Source organism: Papilio polytes, unplaced genomic scaffold (assembly GCF_000836215.1).
Source record: "Papilio polytes unplaced genomic scaffold, Ppol_1.0 DF824102.1, whole genome shotgun sequence".
NCBI classification, from domain to species: domain Eukaryota; kingdom Metazoa; phylum Arthropoda; class Insecta; order Lepidoptera; family Papilionidae; genus Papilio; species Papilio polytes.
The window spans coordinates 3,040,857-3,063,326 of NW_013525102.1; the positions used below are offsets into that span (position 1 = coordinate 3,040,857).

Consider the following 22,470-nt stretch of genomic DNA (forward strand, 5'->3'; position numbering starts at 1 on the left):
GTATAAATAGGTCGTAAAACTGATAAAATAGTTATTGTTCTACTAAAAACACAGAGAAACAGTCGATTTATGTACTAACTTGTAACTGATGAAGGTAACAAATGTTACTTTCATTCTTATGCTGCAATCCTTAAACCAAACTCATATAAAACTTTATAAGCTGACGTTATTACTAAAGTTATCCAGAGCCTGCCGTTATGTGGGTATTTCATTACATATTAAAAGGTTCCACAGATGAACAGAACTGCAGAATAAGATTTAGGGCTTTAAGTTTTGTAATTAAAAATTATCACGTATGTTTTAAGCGTGCTTGAATAACGGTCAAATACTGATAGGATAAATATGTGTAAAAGCGTCTTAAATCGTAACACCACTATTAAACTTCAAAATTAAAAATTATAAATATCGTTTTTTTTATAATAAAAAGGGGCAAACGAGCGGCGAGATTACCAAGGTGGTCAACGACGCCCATGGACATCCGTAACAACAGAGGAACCATAGGTTAACAGCAGGAAAAGGAAATTGTATTAAATTGAATAAGCTACCGAAAGTAAAGCAGATATTTCTGAAAATTGAGAAGTTCCGATCGCACTCACCCTTTTATACCTCAAATTCAATTTAAACCGGCTTTCAGGTTTCCAACAACGAGGATCCAGTCAATATTGTTGGATAGTTTTCATTAATCTTAATGTTTTTTCAGGTTTACCTTAGAGAATTACTTTTTGTTCGGTAGAACAACCTTTCTATCATGATACGTTTTGTTAAAATCGTTTTCTTTTAAGATAATATCGACTGCTATTTTTTAAATGTTAGTTAGCAAAACAAATAAATTATCTGAATTTCATAACACAAACATGTTTGTTTTTGTATATTCATTGACACTAATAATTATTCAGATTTCGCGGATGTTTATGGGTCGCTAAACATAACCGTCGGTTTCCATAGACGACGAACACACAAGACTCTTATTTTCCTTGAAATAACAATATCTTTTCGCACAAGTGTTTCAGCAATGGAAGCTCACGGCTTTCTTGAACCGCTTACTTGTTTGTTTCTTCCCTGAATTAATATTATTCATTCTATGTAGTAAATAATTTATGTATAAAAAACATTCTCAAATACAAATATCTTTCTATGACTACTCCGTATATTAATAACCTAAATTATAAAAATATATCAAATCAAGAAACTTTTATTGGAAAACTTTATTTTCTTAGTATAAAATTGAAGGATTTTTTATCTTTCATTTAAAACTTTTCAAGACCGAAAATAATCATAAGGTTCTATTCATTTTTCACGTAAAAAAAGTCCAGGAAGGTCATTCCAACGTAATGTATCTTAGATTAATAAAAATTGAATACCAAACTCTTAACTTCATAAACAAACCCTCATTACGTCAGGTACTTAATAAGTTTCTAATCCTTGAAAAGAATTCAATCAATGTTCAAAGAACTCAATCAAATTTTGGTAAATTCAAAGTCACTAATACAATTTGTCTAAATACAAATTCCTGAGTAGAATAAAAGCTTGGGTTAAAGGTTTGTGTTTTTGTAAAAATAACCTTTTAACTACTATAAAATAAATGCTATGTATAACTAAGAAATTTAAAAGTAAACCCATGTTTTCTAAGCCTTTTGGCGACTAAAAAACCCAGGGGACAAACCGCATCAGCGGTCGGCGTAGGATATAGGAGCAGGCTCGGAGCTCGTAGCTTCGCAATGCGTGGGATGTGATATGTTGTTTTAGAGCTCCATAAATAGTGATTCTGGTCACACTCGAGTTTACTTCATACGTTTGATCATTGTTCATAACACACGAGGTTCCTACTTCGTATTGTTATATCAAAAATGCTTTATGAAATTATCTCGTTTAAAAACACATTGAATTAATTTGAATGAATTCTTAAAGGAAGAAAATGAAGAGATAATATATATAAAATCCAAAGTTATTAATCTTTGAAGCAGGCATTAAGTATTTATTAAGTAAAAAAATAATTGAACTCTATTAAACGGCTTCTAAGATAAGCACGTACGAATAGTGACAGGTGATTTTTAATATGAAAACTCAGTATGTGATAAATTAGATTTTGTAATTCTCAGCAGTTAACCGATTATGATTGATGGAGAAATCGACATATTACATTACATTTTAACGCCACTTTAAAGTTTGCAAGTTTATGGTTACGTACAGTCGGCAGTTTGTTGATGCGTTCTTTCAGATCACGGGAATATAAAGTAGCTAGCTCTCTTTCGGATCTTTCTATTATTGACTTGGTAACACTAGTACTTTATGTGTTGAGTTCAAGATGACTAATTTACACAAAACAATAGATACACGGCTACTTTAAGACGTAAACGTGAGGCGTGCTGGCGGAATAATATCGTAACTTTCCGTGTTATGACCGCCACTGATAGAGCAAAAACCTGCTCCACTATTTTTTCCGGAAAATAGCTCTTAAATATCTATAAATCTATTATCTAGCTCATATAAACAGATGAGCTAGATAATAGATTTATTTCAAACTATATGTTCACATCTGGTATCGCTTAGTCGTATTTAAGTGTTGCAATTAAATACTATAATTATAGTCTAGTCTGGATTGTATCATGTTATAGCTTTCTTGTGAATGTTTTGGCTGTTTCGACTCAAGACTTCATTTTAAAATGTTCGATTACAGATATCAATGGTTCCTCGTATATTTGCATAGTTTTTATTGGATTTATAACAATCTTGAAGATTCGACACTGGCCTAATCCGCTGAGGGGAAGCCATAAAAAAGAAATATATAGAATAGAATAATAAAGATAAGAAGTTATTTGTGTTTTTTGCTTTAAGAATGATTATAATTGAATTGTAAATTTTATTTTACAATTAGTTAACTAACCATTTCCCACGCTGAAAATTTAATTTGCATCACCACAATTTATTATTTCTTTTGATGTCACATTTAGTTTTATTACCAACATTTTATATCCCGTAGAAGTCGTAAAAGAAAAATGATATGAAATAAAAAAATCGAGGCCACAAAAATTCGTTTTCATAAGATTAAATTTCAAATCATATTTCTATGACTACAGACTGATTGGTAAAAGTGAATTGGTTTTAATTTGAAGAAAAAGACTAATTACTTTTGTGATAACAAAAATCGTATATTTGATGTGTTTTTGTTATTAAAACTAGTAGTATATATGTGTCCACTACTAATGCTAGGGTAACGTACTTAATTTAAGTTATTAAGGCTTTTACAACTTATATTAAAATTATCATAGATATATCGAAAAAGAACAGCTTTATCTGTAGATTTAAGCTCTGACCCCGGTTTGACTAGATAAAGCAGTATCGTATACGTATCTTGAATAATATCAGTTTTCGGTTTACCGAGAATGTAACTATTGGGGCTGAAATAATTTTCAGGCCTTTGTGTTTACGATCGATCCATTTTGCTTTTACAAATTTTATGGGTAACTGATTGAAACTTAAACTACGTTGATGACAATGTTTACGATATTATCTTAAATTTAGACTTTAAGTTTCATTCTAGCTTATGTTACAATGAAAACATTTAATAACAAAATTTACAGTTTATAAGTCTAATGATAAATGAACAACTAACAATTGAAAATAACATTTAACAATTGCGTGAGAGTAAACAACGGAGATATTTAAGATGATGTAGGCAAAACAAAATTATAATTTACGTAATTAGTAAGCCCTCCTTTTATTATAATTTTACGAAGTTTTATATTGTACAGAATTTGATATTTTGTAAAATATAATAATAAGTATAAAATAAAAACACACAAAACAAAATAATTCACACTATTATAAAAATCTTACCTCAACAACTTAAACACTATCACTAAATCCACTAATAATTGAATCCATAATTTTTCCACGCATTAATAAATCACTTAAAGCAAACTTAATTAACAATCAAACCATATATTTTATCTTCGAAAATCACTCGCAAGCACTTTGGGAGACGCGAAGTCCGCGGCGACCGTATGCCAGCCTGACTACACTAACACTGAAGAATGAAAGCGCAGCCTTTCAGTGGTGTATCCAAACCGAATTACATGAATGTACGCTGGTTAGTGTGCACATTAAACCACAGGGATACTGTTAGTAGTCTTATTTATAGCCTTAGAAAATATTACAATAATTAGCTTGAAGTAAAACTGCTTTAAAAAAATCTTATCGTAAAATCTTCATTTATTTAAGTAAAAATGTAAGGTAGAGATTGAAACTCTAGCTTTAATCTAAATTGATTTTTAAAAGTTCAGTATTATGTTTTGCTGTCGAGAATATTTTAACGACTTTGATGCAGACAGCAAATATAGAAACTAAAGTATTTCGTATAATGGTTAAATTTTGATGTGAATTACAAAAAATCAACTAGATGATACTGAGCCTATCCACATATCGCATGGATTTCATTAAGATGTATTATCATATACTTAACTAAAGTAGAGTCAGGAAATATAATTTAAAGTGGCTTTTCATTGACGCATACGTATCTGTCATTGTCTCGCGCTAATCCGCCGAAAGCACTTTGTGATCGACAAACTCGACAGTGCTGACAGAAAACATTTGCTAAACACAAAAACCTTATATGATTTCCTTACTATGAAAAATTTCAATTTTTATCTAGATAAAGTTAAGTATCGATAACAAATGCGAAATGGCTACCGATTAACTAAAGCAAGATTTTTTGAAGAACTCTACCATTATTATAAACACAAATAGAAGAGGATTTTTTATTCATAAGGTCTAAAACGGGCTATTATAAAACACGATGTTAAATTTTGACGTAATCTTTTTTATGTGAACGAGTCCATTAAAAAACACCATTATTAATGGAACAGATTATTTCTGAGAAGATATTATTACATGCAATATTCACAGACATCTTGCGTTACCTAGCTTTATTGATAAACGACCCAGAACACGTATACCAGAATAGACAATTCATAAGGCGTTTTTACACCTAACGCGAAGAACGTACGCTTTAGTGATTAATGAGGGAAATCTGTTATCTCATTCAAAACTAACAAATGCCCACGACTTGCCTCGCCATAACAATGAAAAGTTATAATATAATAGTTTGTATTACACACTACTTTTATTGAGGTTGAAAAAGATTTTTCATCTTTATATGATTAATTTATTATTAACCTTCAGGGTGGATATTTCATTGATAAAAACTTTGTTTAGATAGTACTACATTTAGACAGTAATTAATATGAAAAAGTGATACGTTTTTACTTTGGGTATTATGATTTTATTTGAATAAGCTAATGACATAAAAGTTATATGCTTATAAGTACACGTTTTATGCAAAATTCTAGCCATTTTTTTATAAGTGCAATGAAATAACCACAATTTGAAGGGATCATCATCATCATCATCACCAGCTCACTTACGTCCCCACCGAGGGGCTCGGAGCCTACCCTAATACGGGGTGACTAGGCCATAGTCAACCACGCTGGCCAAGTGCGGGTTGGTTGACTTCACACATATCTTTGAATTTCTTCGCCGATATGTGCAGGTTGCATCACGATGTCATCCTTCACCGTAAGAACGTCGGGTAAATTATGTACATATGAAAAATCGAAAATTTTTGAAGGGATACTACTGAAATATTACTCTTTCAAGATTTCGAGATCTGTTTAATATTTTTTTTATTTTATTATACAAAGTAATTGATATAGATAAAGACTTCAATGCACACATTTAGTGAGATGCCACATACGACGGAGCATACTCGACGCTTGCCCAATCCGCTAAGGGAGTGCCATAGACAAGAAACAGAACTGAACTAACGACGGAGCATATTAAAACAGCAGAGTAAACCTGCTTACTTTCGTGCACGGCGCGTGTGGCATCTTCTTAAAGGTCACACACAAAATGACTGGCTAATACTTTGTAGTCTAATGACGGATCATGATTACAACGTTATGATAGCAAAAAGTATAATTGCCCAGAGTTTATAATAAAATGACGCGTCACCTCTATGTCAACAACTATGTCATTTAATCCAAAAACAATTGTATGGAGACAGGATCCGTACTATTTTCAGTCCAAGAACCTAGTGTCGTAATTGAAGCTTCAGAATTTAGATAGACTGCGACCCTTTTAAATCCTTTTGTTTTATATGCGTATTTTCGCAATACAGTTTGGGATTGAGAGTTCACGAAAATTTTCATTATTGTTCTAGACTTGTGAACGGCCTAGACTAAACGATATGAGATTTCAATAAAGTTACTATAGGACCTTTATTGAATTCAACCTTATAGGATTAACCTACAAAAAATGTAGACAGTATCCGATTTTATACCTTTGTTAGGATAGTCATAGTACGTCGAATATGAGGTCTATTGTTGTTTTTTATTAGAAATAAAAATTAGACATGCGTATTTCCTGAAATTAATCTTGCTCTTATTATGTAGGTTCTTAATTTTCCGACAAAAACGTAGGTGTTAATTTCCTTGGCAAGATGAGAATAAAGTAAGTATGAGAATAAAGTACTACAAACTGAGGTTTCAGTGTCTATTATTATAAACACATCGCATATATGTTAGTCTGTGAGTGGGTTTGATATATTAACGGAATGCATTTAGTTTTATAGTCAAATTGTTGCATTTTATACCGCTTATTGTTTTCGCATTTCACAGCGTCAATTACATCGAAAAGTAAAAGCCGAGATTTTTTGTTTGATTCATTAAATTATCACCTGCTGCTTTTAAATAAACTATGCCAAATAAATGTAACAGTAACAAAAGCGTTGATATCCTACGCATTAAGTAAAATTGTCTTCTCGTCTTTGATTTATTACTTACGAAACTAACTTCTCAATTGGATCCTAAACTATTTAAAATAATAATCGTACGATTAATTGTTTCGTTTCGTCCATTTTACTTTTGTTACACGTGAATTTCAATTGGCGTAGCTTAATTTACTCGTATAAAACACGATAGCTCTCCCTAGTTTTCATCCGAAGAGAATGCGGTGGCAATATCGTTGAATTACAAGTTTGAACAAAGAAGACTCTCCAAAGGAAGGTTGAAAAGACTGCTCTCTGAATGTTAATAACGACATCAAAATAACTAATGTTTTGAATCATGAAAGTGTTTTTTTAATAAATCACTTTTTTTTAGTCGATTGTTCGGATTTTCGATTGTTCGAAAGCCTAAAGAAAATAGGTAGTTCGATAATGATAATCTTAAATATGAGTTCTGATTATCTAGGCATTTAAAAAACAATTCAATTTTTTCATCCAGTAACCTGTGATTATAGACATTTGTCTTGATTTAAGAAAATTCTATTAATATATTTTCTATCGAGTGTACGATCTGGAACGATACCGATTCCCAAAGACATAATCGTTGTAACTTCATGGAACGATTATGATGAGGCACAACCCTAGCACCTAGTTACGTTTTGAAACTTCGTATCGATATAGGTAATCAAATAATTAGTGTCATTAGCAGAAATATAAGAACAAGGATTCGATTTTAATACAATTGTGCGTATTTAAAATTGTTGATTCTCTTTGATTTTTGTTGTAAGTAAACTCTTAAAATCTCTTCTCTGTCTTGTACAAAATAAGTGAAAACTATCCGTAATCAATGCCCTACATTTTGATTAGAGGTAATCTAGCATCATACGGGCACAAAAACCCTTGGAGAGTTTTAGTATCCGGCTTAAAAGGTAGTTGTTGATAAAGATATGTGTTTATCTGATTATACTGAAAATGAGAAACAGAATAACTGAATAACTTTGTCATCGTTATCGGACGTAAATGTATGTTTTCATGTTTCTGTTCTCATTTTAAGGATTATTACGTGTTGTATTTTAATTAGTAGTACCTAGTTTTTTATATTGAAATAATTTTACGTAGCCGGAGATATAGAACAATTAAAAAGGTTCGCATGTGGAGGATATTGCGACGACTCCACCATCGTTTATCTACAACATCCTTGCGTCATTCTCAGTGCTTTAGAAGTGAGTGATTCACATATCTACACAACAGTTATACCTAACAAAGAAAGTGTGTGATTGAATCTTGTTATTTTTCAGGTATTGGGTTACAAAGTTGTTGCCTCCAGCTCAACAGCAGTGAAGCAAGATTATAATGAGTATATGTGGACTATGAGAAAAGAGTTTTCTGAGCCTGAACCTTCAATTGTTGTAGAACAGGACAATATCACTAACTTCAGTAAAGAGGCTATGCATATGGGCAATTACCAACACTCAAATAAAGACGACGAGGTTTAAGTTTTTATTGTTATTTTAAAATTTTAGTTTTGTGTGCATTTTCTTTATAAAATGGATACAAAAGGGAGTCAGAGTCCATCTACAACCAATTTGAGTAATGTTTTATCAGAAGATGGTGTTGTTTATATAGCTGTTAAAGGTTCCTTGTATGCCAATGACAGCTCTGTGTTTGGTCTAGGACAAGAAGAAATAAAAGCATTAACTTCCAAGTTTCCGGGATCAGGAGTTGGAGTTGTGAATGGTGTCACTATAAAAACAAATGTCCTCAATTCACTCAACGCCTTAGGTCAACTGGGATACAAGATTATTTCCAGCACTGGAGAAACAGAAATAACTTGGACATTACAAAGAGACATCTAACTTGTTCACCCACTTTATTAGTTTTTAGACATCATTAAATACATTTTGTCATAATGGATCATAATACCGAATGTAATCATGCAAACTGTTCTATAAAAAATGCCAATAAATCTGTTTGTCAGACTATTTCTGAAATGGATTGGGAAAGAGGATTGTGGAATGCAGGTAATTTTTGAAACTTTTCAGTTTAATCTATAGCTAATTACTATTATTTCTATTAAATTTTATAATCAGCTTTTAGTGGGGATGAAGAGAAAGTTAGCATATTAATTAATAAAGCAAGGGATGCCAGAGAAATTGTTAACACGGTAGACAATGCTGGCTACAGTCCACTACATTATGCAGCCCGCGGTGGACATGTCAATATTTGTGACATGTTGTTAAAAAATGGAGCACTTATAGATGCTGAAACTAGAAGTGGTAAAGCAACACCTTTACATAAAGCTGCAGCGGCAGGTAACTATGTTTATTATATTTACTAACTTTATTTCATAATAAAAGAATATAAATTAATTCAATCACCTATGCAATGTGTTTCTAACATGATTGTTTAAAAATAATTGCTTTTTTAAAGTAAATAACTGTTCATTTTTTACAAGTTTTATTTCATTTATTATCAACTATTAAAGCAACACAGAATTGACATTTTCAATACGAAGTTTTAAAAGTCATAGTTCAAGTTGATTGGAATCTATAAATATATGTGAATTTTACCACTTTGTGATTGTCTATATTTAATAAATATTAATTTTGTAAATTGAATTTCAGGAAAATTAACAACAGTAAATTTTCTTATAAGAAATGGGGCCTGTGTTGACAAACAAGATATTGATGGACAGACGGCACTTCATAAAGCTATCCAGAACAAAAGATATGACCTTATTAAAACATTAACAGATGCTTGCCCTCATATAACTAACATACAAGATAATAAAGGTAATTTACCAAAATATCCTTTAGGTTAAAACACTGATATGAGAAGTAAAACTAAGGGGAAAGAAAGTGAATAATTATATAAAATTTTTAGTCATGCATTCATTCAACTGTATAAAATTTGTAATTTCTTAATACTTACGTCTTCTGGAAACTACTAAAGTTTCATCTTAAATCCCATATTCCCTATAGATATTTATAGTTATCAATAATAATACGTAAAAATATGAAGATTTGCTTTATGTAGTTTGTTTTAATCAAAAATATAGGAACCCATAATATTCTTTAATTTAAATAAGTCTGCATTGCTAGTTTTATTACATACAAATGATATTATAATATTAATAAATTTTAAAGTTATTTTTTTGTCTTAAGCTTTATGCAATTAATTTTTTTTAATATATTTACACATGTTTTAAACATTTTTGTAATAAAAAACCAAAGATGTGAACATTAAATCAAATATTTGATTATCACATATCATTGTCAGTATTGTGTTATAGTAAATTATAATTGGCCTGTTTTAACAATCTAATTAATAATATTTTGCACTCATAATTTAATATTGTCATATATGTTTTTAATTTTTTGATAAATTTTGATATTTTGAACTGTTTGTAAAAATGGGCCAGTTATATTTGGATGTGTTTCATTATTTTGTTATTTTATGTTACTAACTTTGTGTAGTAGTTTATTGCTTGATATTAAAAATATTTTTGTGATTTATTAATAGGGTACATGTTAACAATAAAAAACATTATGAGATCAAGGTTCTATATTTTTTCTAGTGTTACACATTGTTACAACATTGTAGTGATAATTATAATAAATATTGTTTTAAATCTAAATAAATTAGACACCTCTATAGGAAACTACTATAAGAAATCATTTATTTTAATAAAATAACATTAAGAATAGATTTTCATTCTCTAAAGTTTTATACTTTCCACTAATGTACACATTTGTACTACAATTGTATCTTTATGTATGTTCTTTTAATAAAAATTAAAAACACAGTAAATGTTTTTAATTCTCCACTATCACACAATTACTTATACTTGATAACTTACAAAGTTTATATATCACTTATGTCAAACATGACTCAATATATGTGCACATTCATCTTCCATCATAAGGAATCTTTTTAAGCTCTTTGGTAAAGGTAGTCCTGATATGAAAGCAACTAAATTAGAATTGTGACATAAGCGTCGGATTTTTATCCTACAAATATCTGAGAGACACAACGGTTCCTTGCAAGCATTCAGTACCCAGTTAGCTGTGTTACCAGATTTATGATAATTCACTGAACTTGACTCCAGTGTGGTCATATGTCCGGCTTTTATTAACATTGAGGCTAATTGGTGTGATTTTCTTCTACTTGCTATAGATAAATTGTCCAAACCACAAGAGTGAAGGTCGCAGGCATTAACACCAGCTCCATATCTTATTAGTAATACAGCAGCGAAATCCCTGGAAAATAAAAATAAAGTCCAGATGGTTGTTTAAGTATATAAAGAAATTAATTGTATATTGGTTTGTAATTGTTATACTTTTGTAATAGCAAAGCTCTATTGAGTGCAGTGTCGCCAGTAAGCGCTGTCGCATTCATATCAATATTGTATTGTGTCAAACACACAAGCATATCTTCAAAGTCTTTAGAATCTTCGATATTTTCAACTGCTATATGAAGTGCATTTGCACCTGTTATACTATTAGTGCCATTGACATTTGCTCCTGAAAATATAATTTTAGATTAGCAATAAATGAAACCTTAAAAAAAATGCTATAGTTGTGCCTTACCTTTGCGGAGTAATATATGTGCTATATTCGCCTGCGATAGTCGAACCGCTAACAGTAAAGGCGTATCTCCATTATCATTATGTAAATTTATCCCTCCTCCTAAATTTGATAACATTCTCACAATTTCCTCCTATAAATAGTTTATGAATAACACCTAATGACCAATACACAGTACTAACACTTTCAGAGCATATGTACACCTAAAACTCAACTATCGCACAACTGTTTTTTCGCTATGATTCCTATGAGCTTATACGGAGATGCGCACACTACTCGATTTTTAGTAGAGCAATTAAACAGTTGAATTCGCTGCGAAACAATCATTGCACAACAGTCGTGCGATAGTTTAGTCAAAGGTGTGCGCCCGCTCTAAAGAATAACACAAAATTTACCTGACGCTGTATGATAGCATTATGCAATAATTTATGACAATGCGTTACTCTAGCACCGGCTCTTAATAATACTTCAACAACCTCTGTATATCTTTGCCAAACTGCTTCACATAGTGGTGTATAGCCTAAAACATACAGAAGAAATATTATTTACCAGCTATTCCGCAGGATGAATTAAAAAAGCTAAAAGCATCCTATGTTCTACATCTGTGCCAAATTTCATCCAAAACTTTTTAACTGCTTTAAAGATACATCATAACAAACATACATTCATCCAAACATTGCTAAATACTTACCATGTATTTCTTCCCCATTAACATTTGATCCAACAGATGCAAGGAATGCCACAACATCTGCATGACCTCGACCTGATGCCAAATACAATGCTGTCCGTTCATTTGTGTCCCTTGCTTCTATATAAGCTCCATTAGCAACCAATATCTGTACCTATAACAAGATATTCTTTTACTCCATTACATTGAATCCTATATTATAGTAAACACTACATAAATAGTATCGGTCGCCCGCAACTTCCGCATAGCAATAAAAAAGAATTAGTAGTATATCTCAAACATCCGTCCATCTAAACTTTTACATTTATAATAGTAAGTTTGCTACAGTAAGTAGGACTTGATGCTGGATAACATTATGTTAAAGTAGGTGCACTTACCATTGTTTTCAATATTTAAAATTTTTAACTTTGCCTTATGCATGTTAGTAAATTAACAAAAATTTACTAATGTTTTAAAAAAAAAATTATCTAAGGTGATTAAATAAAATTCAATGTACCAGTTCAATGAATCCGCGAGATGCAGCAAAATGTAAAGGTGTCATTTTCTCATGTGTCTTATAATTAACATTACTTCCCGCACCTAGTAACAGTCTGGTGATTTCTGGTTGATTCTTCATAACTGCTATATGTAACGGTGTTAAACCATCACTGGCAGTGATTTCAACTTTACACCCTAAAAAGAAAAATTCATTTTAAAAAATCATTCTTGCAACAGAAATTTATAGTTGGAGGAGGGAATGCAATGATTTGTTGGAAATGGGAGGATATATCTTTCTATGAGTGTCCTCCTCTATCCATTAAAAGTAGACAACCCATCTGGAATTGCATCTATGGATAGTAGTCACTTACCTGCATCTATAAATAACTTTACAATAGCAACATTGCCTTGTTCTACAGCATAATGTAAAGCTGTTCTCATAAATGCATCTTGTTGATCAATACCATTTGTTACCACTGATGCGGAAGCTATTGCTGCTCCAGTACACTCCAAAATAGCAGCGTACCATCTGCAAAAGCCAATCGAAATATTATAATACAGTCCATACAATTGGATAGAAAGACATCTGATATCATTCCTCTTATGATTTTAATTTACTTATTTCGCTCGCAAAAACAAAAATGGGTAGTCTTTGTGTTCTTCCAGACTGTCCATTACACCTATGCGAAATTTTATTGAAATCCATTTAGCCATTTAGGCTACAAACTATCAAACATCCATCCATCCATCTTAACTTTCACATTTATAATATTAGTAGGAAGTAAGATTACATGTTAGTGCAGGTAAAGAATATAATTTAGACAGCTTTGTCTTAGCACTTCTATGTTTTCATTAGTAGAACAGTTTTAAATTTTCCATGAATTTTATACCTATAAGAGTTTGTAATTGAAAACTAACTTATACATTGATGACCAAGTTTCATCCTCGGTTGTGGTAGGTGCAACATTTCCTATATCTTCATCCCATTCTAGATCAATCTGTGGAGATAGCGGCAAGGCTGGTGGTGTCACTGGTGATCTCAGACTAATCCTACTTTCATCACTACTGGACCCATCACTATGTATGAAAACAAAGTAGCCTCTATTTTTATCAAATTTAGAACAATCTTTATTTTCTGACTCAACTCCACCTGATTTTTCTACTTGACACTCCCTGTAACTTCGATCATTACAGTTTTTGTACTTAACAACAGTTTCACTGTATTGACCAGTGGATTTTAGTTTTCTCTTGTGACACTTAATATTCCGCTTCTTTGATATATTTTCATGAGAGGCAGTTTTATTAGCAAGTGTGGCATCAATAAGCAATTTGACAATGTTAATACTACCAAGTTTAGCTGCTTCTCCTAAGCAAGTTTTTCCATGTCTAGTTACTTTATTTGGATTAGCACCTAGAAAGAAAAAAAATGTAAAATTACAATTTGCAAATTATTTACATGAGTTATACACCTGAGTATGTAATTTAAAGATTAAAGATACCTTGAGCAATAAGATGAATAATGGCATCCTGATCTTGTCTAAGTATTACTTGGTATAAAGTATCTTCTAGATTTTGATCCATTATTAAATTTATAACAAAGCGTCACATGTTTAGACAACTTTTTCTTATCGCAATAAATATTGGATGGCAACAATGTGATGTCAGTCGTTTTAAACTGTAGCTTTCCATTTATGATAAGGCATCTACTTGGATAACTCAATAGAATGACTACCCATCACTAAAACAAAGATACTAGAAATAAATTAAGAGATATGTTCGTCCCGACCACCATGGCAAAGTGGAGCTGGTACGTGATCGAAGATCACATAATTAGTAGAAAATTCTGAAAATCAGCAGAACAGTTGCCTAACAGCTATGTTAGGAGTGAGTGAGATTGGGGCTGCACGTGATGTCGAGCTACCATCAGTTATACACTCGAATGTATTTTGTTCAGCAGTTACGATATATACGATTATACATCTCCACCAATAAACCAGCATTAAGTAGTTCTATTTCCCCATGTTCCGCATTGAGGTGTTCTCACCCCACGTTGATACCAAATGTACACATAAATTTAATAAAATGTTATTGGGAAGTTTTCAATCACAAATCAGACACACCTTTACATCATTATTACTTAATAAATATATTTATTATTTATTTTATTTGCGGCTATTTTGTTACATACACAGATGATATCTTGTCAAGCTTGACAGCTGACAATCAGTCAATCAAGCTAGCCACAGAGCAAATAAAATTAGGTTAGATAAAATAAAATGGAAAGATGTTTGAAATCGGTACCATGAATTTGTTTTTAATATTAAAAAAACAGAAATTAAGCAAAAAAAAAAACAGATTGTAATTGCACACCGTATTCGTGAGCAAATACACATTAATATTTCACTTTTGTCCGTATAATTATTATTTAAGCAATAAGATTCTTATTCTATCAACATTTACATACAATACAACTAACTTGCGCCCGTGACTCCGACCGCGTGGAATTTAAAAATGAAAGAAAGGAAATAGTCTATAATATGTTCTTCCAGTTTCTCTACATATTTGTCAAATTCCATCAAGATCCGTCCAGCCATTTAGGGTAGAAACTCTAACAAACATCCATCCATCCAAACTTTCGTATTTATAATATTAGTAACAGAAAAAGTAACAAGTAAGATTATTGAGATCTGCCAATCTGGCGATTTTTGCGCCAAAAATGACCCAATAGAAACCCGATAAATAAGGCTCTGTCCGATATTTACTTTGCTACATATATGTTATCTGTGCAAAATAGTTAGATTACATACTCTTTGAATATTTATTTTTGGAAGACCGTGAGAGAAGCGGATATAATTATAATTCTTTTAGTACGTAGAAATTTTACTGAAATTCCTATCTGTCCTCCATGTACTTGTAGCCTATTAAGGTTAAAAACGTTTTTCGTTTTTTTTGTTACGTTACATATTTAATAAATTCTAAACATTTTTGCTTACATCTCAATAGTCGCGATACTGGTATGGAATGCATTTCCTCTTTTTCCTTAGTATTTGCTGTTTCTAGAATTTGGTCGCTATGACTAATGAATAGTATGTGCATTAAAATAGTGTATGTTGTGTTGTCATTAGTAGAAAAGGGAAATTGGGTGTTATACTTTATTTAATGTTTATTGTCACTTCGTTCAACCTTTTAACTTTCGTTATTTTCAGAAAACATGGTATTAGAGTACAAAAATGATGTCAACTGAAAATTGCTTGGTCAAAGCAATCTATTCCTTCAAAGGAAAAAACAATGATGAACTATGTTTCAAGAAAGGTGACATTATCACTGTTACCCAAAGAGAGGAAGGTGGCTGGTGGGAGGGCACACTTGGTGAAACAACAGGATGGTTCCCCAGTAATTATGTTACTGAACATAAAGGTATCTATGAAATATCTTATTTTACAATTGGAATGTAACTTAGTAACAGTTTGATGTGTACATTTCAGTACTATTACTTCTTTACATGTTTAACTACCTTAAATGGAGTTTTTAACTTGTTTGTATGTGTTTTATTGTTTTAGATCCATCAGGATCACTAACAACATCACCAATTAGAGCAGCATCAGAAATTCAAGCATTTAGAAATGTTGTCCTCAAAGATATCATTGATTCTGAGAAGGCACATGTTGCTGAGATGCAAGGCCTTGTTACTAACTTCTTACAACCTTTAGAAAAAAGTGAAATGTGAGTATTTAAAAATAATGTAATTTCACTGTACTACTTAATATGGTTGTTACCAACTGGTTACACCTATGTTATTCATTAGTACAATATTCTTAAAAATGTTTACAAATTTTTAAAGTGAGGTTTGTATTTTTTTAGGCTAACAAAGGATGAGTTCAAACAGTTGACAGGAAACATAAATGAAGTGTTGCAAACTCATGAACAATTCTTAGTACTTCTTGAAGAGTGTTCAACAAAAACTGGACCAGACCAACGGGTGGGAGGACTGTTTCTACAATGGGCTCCTAAGATCAAGGCAGTTCACCAGACATATTGCGCAGGCCATCCTAAAGCTGTGTGCATCCTTGATAAGTATAAGTGAGTTTTTCTGTCAAAAAGTGTTTTATAATATAACAAGAATAAATGTAAAACAAGTATAACAGTGCAGATTTTAAGGAACATATAAAATATAATGTAATATAGAAAATATGTATGAAAAGATATAAAATAATTCTATATCTTATATCAAATTTAGATATAATAAGTAAATAATGTAGAGGCATGGAAAATTTAATAATACAGCTAGTGGTAAATTTAACTAGGTATATATTTATAAATACATTGCATGCCATTCCTTTTAGGGAAGGTTTAAACACCTGGATGGAGAATGCAGGAGCGGTGTGTCCTGGAGTGCTTGTGTTAACAGCTGGCTTGTCTAAACCTTTCCGCCGCCTTGGGAAGTATCCAGCCATGCTGCAAGAGTTGGCAAGGCATGTTCATGAAGCACATCCCGACAGGGGGGATACACATAGAGCATCTGTAGTCTACAAGGATATTGCAGTAAGTTACTGTTTTAGCCATCTCTATGGTTTAATCCAGTGGTTGCCAAAGCACAGCTAAAGAATGGGATTCTTTAGCTGTACTTTTTGCTTGCCTTTCGCTTGAAGAGGCGCTTTGATTTATGCAGGCTTTCCAAAGTGACATAAGCAACATTGTTTGCAATAAACATACAAAATAAGCAGATTTGGCTCCCATTATTTAAATTGTAATGTTCATATATTGGCTAATAAGTTTTTTCACCAGTGGCTTAGATTATAATACACTAAATGTGGTTTTAGAGCGGATGTGCAGCTTTACGTCGTCAAAAGGAGTTAGAGCTTCAAGTAGTGACTGGTGAGGTGCGTGGCTGGCCGGGTGGGGAGCTGACCTCTCTCGGAGATGTACTACACATGGGAAGTGTGGCAGTTGGTCCTTCACATCAGGACAGATACCTCGTCCTTTTCCCTTCAGCTTTATTACTACTTTCAGTTAGTAAAAGAGTTTCTGCATTCGTTTATGAGGTAAGTAAAGTTTATCAGTCATATTTTACAGCTAAGCTGTAGCTGGAATTCACTTAATAATAAGTATTTTCTTTAAGCAAAGTCAGTGACTTCAATATGTGACTAGACAAATACCTTTTGACTTGTATCGCTAATACAAATATTGAAATGAATGAAATTATACTTTTTTGTTTGGAATTATTTGTTGTAGGGTTGTCTTCCATTGACTGGTATAACGGTCTGTAAACTGGACGATACGGATACAAGGAAAAATGCGTTTGAGATAAGTGGTCCTATGATAGATACGATAGTCGCGGTGTGCCAGACGCGCGCCGAGGCCGACAACTGGGTCAGCTTGCTGCAGAAACACTCCAACACCAGCAGCCCCTCGCACGATCCGGGACAACCGCAGTCCTTACCTCAAGTGAGTGAAATACACTAATTACAAATTTGATATCTATGGAATTGTCATTATGAATATTGCAATATATTTTGTTTCTTACATAGCTCACCCGATCTCCTTCAGAAGGGGCATTATCTTGCATCAATACTAGTCGCCGCAGTCTCTATCATGTGACATTGCCGCCGCCTAGCTATCCCTCCGCATCGCCGTACTATTCCCTAACGAAATACTTTGCACGTTTAGTTAAAAAAAAGGTTATTACCAGACAGATGTTAAGGAAATTATTGCACGAAAGACCGTGGGCGAAGGCATTTGAATTGACAGGATTACCTGTAAGAAGAAGACATAAAAATCACATAAGGTTGAGGATAGAAGATGACGGCACTATTGGCACAGAAACTGACTGCTCCGATAGTGATAGAAATTCAGACGACAGTGATCGAGAGGAGAGTGATACCACGGAAACACAATCAACCTCCAGTTGCACGGACGCTGAAATGAACGATTCCTCTAAAATAATGCGCCAAAATGCCTTAGACTCACCTAGTCCCAGAACTATTTCATCTTCGTGTAGCAGCTGTGGAAGTAATTTTGGTTATGTTCGGTACTTTGATACATCCACAGACATGCATCTAGATGTTCCACAGCCATTCGTAAAGGGTGACTGTACTAAAAATATATTTTTACCTCTGCCGTCGGTCGGCTTACAAATTCCTCCTGGATTTGAAAATGTTCCACGTTCGGCTTTGCAACATTCCCATAGTAACGATAATTCTAGTATCGATGTTAGGTCTTACATGGCTTGTGAAGATTTAGTTAATATGGATCAGAATAGACAAATTGAAACTATGACGAACAACGAGTCAGATTTCATTCCAACGCGGCGCAGTTTTCCGAATCGTAGCGCTAAGAATGATAATGTTCCAAAATTATGGAAATCTACCGAAGAAAGGTATTCTCGTGACAATATTGATGACGACAATGCAGTGGGAAATTTACTTCAAGAATTAGAACCGCCGTCCCCTAAAAATGATCGCGTGAGTCCAGTCGGTTCGATCATTATAGATCCGCCTCCGATGTTTCGCAATACCGACGAGGACTTGAAAGTTTTAAGTGTAAATCTGAATACAAACGTGCCTTTTAGAAAACATTCTTTAAACTCTGATAAGAAAATTCGCCGATCTATATCTAGGTCGATGGTTGAAACTGAGAACGTAAAGAAAAACGATCCGCACATGCAAAGAATGAGTTCTCAGTCGGAAACGCGCAAAGTTGTTAAGAAATGTGAGTGCTGCAATAGATCGCTTTGCCCCAGCCCACGATCATCCGATTCGGGTGTTGCCGGTAGTTGCAATTTGGCCTCCCCCGAATTGAATATGCCAGAATATACAAGCGCAGGTGGCACCAGTAATGACTCCGACGGTCAAAGCAAGACTAGTGTAGCGCATAACTTCCACCCAAATCAACGAAAGTTAACTTTGTCCGAAATAGAGGCAGCGGCTTTTGAAGATCAATGTAGATGTACGTCGCCTTTCGGTTCCACCGCGCGGACCTCCTGTGTCACTAGTGTTACATCTGAGACTAGTTTAGACGTAATGGATTCCTCCAATACATATGTCACGTCTACTTTTGCTGGAAATCCTCCAGTGTCAACATCGCAAATTAAACGTACTTCTATAAGAAGGAATATCGAAAGATACGTACCGGAAATAAAAATAAAACCTGATGTACCGCCGAGGATATATCGAAAACCGAGCACCCATATGGAAATTCCAAAGAATGTCCGACAGCCTCTTCCTTGCCAGTGGAGCACGTTGAATATAACTGAACGTACGAAGCCCAGTTTGCATTATCACATGCGCATATACAGGGAGAAGCCTGAAAACAGTAAACAGCAAACATCCAGTAGACCGTCACGGGAAAACATATTACGCAAATGTGACGTTTTTAATAAAGAAAACCAATCGAGAGACGACAGTACTCGCAAGACTAGATCACGCAGCGAAGACCTGCTGAAGTGTCAGAAAGTGTTGAGCGAGGCCCAGACCGGCTTCGTCGTGTACCGTTCAGATTTATACGCCCATTGGTGGATGAAAGCCAAATTACCCATTACCGTGGTCACCGACTCAGGCAAGGATTATTTTTTTGTAAAGAGATACTGTTTTGTGTATCACTGGTTTTCAGTTCCGTAACAACTAGAATAATGCTGTCATTAGAGTACCCCGATATTGAAGTGCTTTACTCGATCATCCTTGCCTGTGTTTATTCATCTTACTAACTGAAAATCACTGCAAGTAGATGTCATACACTAACAACTCGAAGATTTGCATGGACAGCTTGTGGTCACATACCGTTTTACCCCACAATGTTGCGTGAATAAATACTATTTGCACATTAACGAGTTGTAATTGCGACTGTTTGCAAATAGATATGGTATGCAATGCGATGGATTTGGGGCCACGTAATTTCAAGTATTGGCCGATTTCCTTGATATATCCTTTACCTGTAGAACTATCACAGGATTAACTGTTAGAAAAATTATTACAGTAGCTAGTTAGAAATGTAAAAAGTACGTGGATTCAAGAAACCATTATGTATTCCCTTTGCTTTAAATCGCTGTATGAACACAGTCTAATTGCAGTAATTTTTTGTTAGAGTATTAAAACGTGTGTTGGACATCGTTGGCGACCATGAGGATATTGTCAGTAACAATTAATTAAATCGACAGATGGCCATGAGCGACAGCAGTAACGAGTTGGCGTCGGGTCTCAGCAGTCACAAAAGATCACATTCATTCAACAATCACCAAAGCTACACACAACACAGTCAACAAACGCAAAAGAGCAAGCACAAGAACCAATCAGCGCGATGGCTACTCAACTCTTGCGACTCTCTCGACCAATCGCCGGCTAAATCTAACAAAATTCCCATTGGAAAGAAGTATTCTTCTATCGACTTTATTGATACAACGGAGGCTTGTCATTTAAACAAAGGTAACTAAATAAAATTCAAAAGTGAAATATCTTTTTTCAGATAAATATAATGACATAAAATCTTATATAACATTTTATTTTTAAGGGTGGAGCATAACCTGCTTGCGTCCGGCGCCGCCGCTGCGGCCGCAGTCGTTCAGCGCGGGCTCGGAGGAGAACATCGGGCCGACGCACCCGTACGCGCCGCACCAGCGCAAGTCCAACTCGTACGAGGAGGACGCGCTCATTCTGAAGGTGATCGAGGCGTACTGCACCTCGGCGCGCTGCAGGAACGCCGTCAGCTCCGGTGAGTGCTCTCACGTTCTCTGCTCGCTTGTACACCTTCATTTGTGCCGTGTCTGTTAGGTGTGATGTCTCCGGGCCGTTGCGACAGGGCGCCTACATTTGAAACTTTTTGTTTAATTTAGAAAGTCTCGTTTACTAATTTCAGTCATGGAGTGAGGAATGGAATGCGTTTTTATTACCTTTGTAGACAATCTGATATGTCGTATCGTTACGACTCGATAACTTATAAATATAAAAATATAATGGATTTGTAATATGTTGCAATTATTTATATCATATTTTTATATTCGCTTAACATTATATGAAAGGTTTCTACTAACAAAGCTTTAATTATTATGCAGTACCCAATATACCCCTGGAGATATTCGAGTCGACAAGGAGAAGACATGCGAAGTCAAGAAACCGTATTATCAGTTGGTTATTAGAGTGAACGATCTGTATCTCACTAAATATTTATACATGTATAACTATATTAATACAAAGTAGCGCTTCATAATAATGTATCGTTGTTACAAGTTGTCGTTAGTGTTTGAATGTTCAAATTAATATATTTAAAGTGTGTCGTAATTACAAGTACACTTTGCGTATTGTGTATGTTGTGTATGTGCACAGCGGTACTAACAAGCCGGCCTGCGGCGTGTGCGGTGTCATGATGTTTAACCGACGCTAGTGCATGATGTGAGCATGCTTCCTAACTTATATACTATATACCATCGATCTGATAGATTTTACTATAGACATTTGTGCCAATGATAAAAATATTTTTATATTTTGTTACAGTACAAAGTAGCTAGTCACTGTCGTGGTGTCAATCGCCACACATTGTCTTTTATTTCCAGTTTATATAAGTAGATACTTTATAGCTACTACGTAGACGAGTTGCGAATAATATATTATATTGAGTAAAGATAGTCAGTTAATTTTAATCTCAGTCATTACTTCTGTGTTTTTATTTATTTGTTTGGTGTCAGTCGAAGCAGATGAGATCGGTTGATGATTAACCAAACTTTATTGAAACGTAATCGCTACTAACATTTGTTGTCAGTTAAAATATTCTTTTTCCATTTGCGCCACTGTTAATACTTGTAAATAAACTTAACTGCCGACTAAAGGATGCGCCTCGACGTGGTACTTTGAACCTTTCTATTTTGTTACATGCGGCTGCCTTTATATCGCACCTGCAGTGGACTGCGGCCACTTTTCTCTCGGTAAAGTACAGTATCACGCACTCGCCAC

The 22,470-nt window shown here is 33.7% G+C and overlaps 5 protein-coding genes across 8 annotated transcripts in view; 4 read left to right on the forward strand and 1 right to left on the reverse strand.

The window, feature by feature from the left end:
- The first annotated feature begins 7,436 nt into the window (after nt 1–7,436).
- On the forward strand, nt 7,437–8,547 carry LOC106099487. The gene is made up of 4 exons (XM_013278046.1): nt 7,437–7,710; nt 7,901–8,004; nt 8,080–8,271; nt 8,456–8,547. Exons 1-4 carry the CDS (start codon nt 7,629–7,631, stop codon nt 8,468–8,470), a joined length of 393 nt encoding a protein of 130 aa, XP_013133500.1. The 5' UTR covers nt 7,437–7,628; the 3' UTR covers nt 8,471–8,547.
- LOC106099489 lies at nt 8,234–8,661 on the forward strand. Its single transcript, XM_013278047.1, has one exon. It carries the CDS (start codon nt 8,329–8,331, stop codon nt 8,635–8,637), a length of 309 nt encoding a protein of 102 aa, XP_013133501.1. The 5' UTR covers nt 8,234–8,328; the 3' UTR covers nt 8,638–8,661.
- A 5-nt stretch (nt 8,662–8,666) lies between these two features.
- On the forward strand, nt 8,667–9,890 carry LOC106099486 (ankyrin repeat domain-containing protein 39). The gene is made up of 3 exons (XM_013278045.1): nt 8,667–8,802; nt 8,872–9,093; nt 9,406–9,890. The coding sequence occupies exons 1-3, from the start codon at nt 8,691–8,693 to the stop codon at nt 9,600–9,602; spliced, it is 531 nt and encodes a 176-aa protein (XP_013133499.1). The 5' UTR covers nt 8,667–8,690; the 3' UTR covers nt 9,603–9,890.
- Nucleotides 9,891–9,966: 76 nt separating this feature from the next.
- Nucleotides 9,967–14,743, reverse strand: LOC106099867 (ankyrin-3). The gene is made up of 10 exons (XM_013278548.1): nt 14,653–14,743; nt 14,032–14,270; nt 13,451–13,943; nt 12,904–13,061; nt 12,552–12,727; nt 12,059–12,209; nt 11,763–11,887; nt 11,371–11,500; nt 11,121–11,304; nt 9,967–11,040 (listed from the first exon to the last, which is right to left on the reverse strand). Exons 2-10 carry the CDS (start codon nt 14,111–14,113, stop codon nt 10,662–10,664), a joined length of 1,878 nt encoding a protein of 625 aa, XP_013134002.1. The 5' UTR covers nt 14,114–14,270; nt 14,653–14,743; the 3' UTR covers nt 9,967–10,661.
- Nucleotides 14,744–15,309: 566 nt separating this feature from the next.
- Nucleotides 15,310–22,470, forward strand: part of LOC106099718 (rho guanine nucleotide exchange factor 7) — an 11,008-nt gene continuing 3,847 nt past the window's right edge. The window contains exons 1-10 of one of the 4 annotated variants that reach the window (XM_013278344.1): nt 15,310–15,399; nt 15,739–15,949; nt 16,093–16,255; nt 16,394–16,612; nt 16,876–17,074; nt 17,353–17,574; nt 17,765–17,977; nt 20,685–20,949; nt 21,035–21,235; nt 21,576–22,464. In XM_013278344.1, coding sequence (XP_013133798.1) covers nt 15,763–15,949; nt 16,093–16,255; nt 16,394–16,612; nt 16,876–17,074; nt 17,353–17,574; nt 17,765–17,977; nt 20,685–20,949; nt 21,035–21,235; nt 21,576–21,664 — 1,758 coding nt within the window. In that variant the 5' untranslated portion in view covers nt 15,310–15,399; nt 15,739–15,762 and the 3' untranslated portion in view covers nt 21,665–22,464. Of the gene's footprint in view, nt 15,547–15,738; nt 15,950–16,092; nt 16,256–16,393; nt 16,613–16,875; nt 17,075–17,352; nt 17,575–17,764; nt 17,978–20,684; nt 20,950–21,034; nt 21,236–21,575; nt 22,465–22,470 lie in introns of those variants that run through there. The other 3 variants (XM_013278341.1, XM_013278342.1, XM_013278343.1) reach the window with 3 other exon arrangements.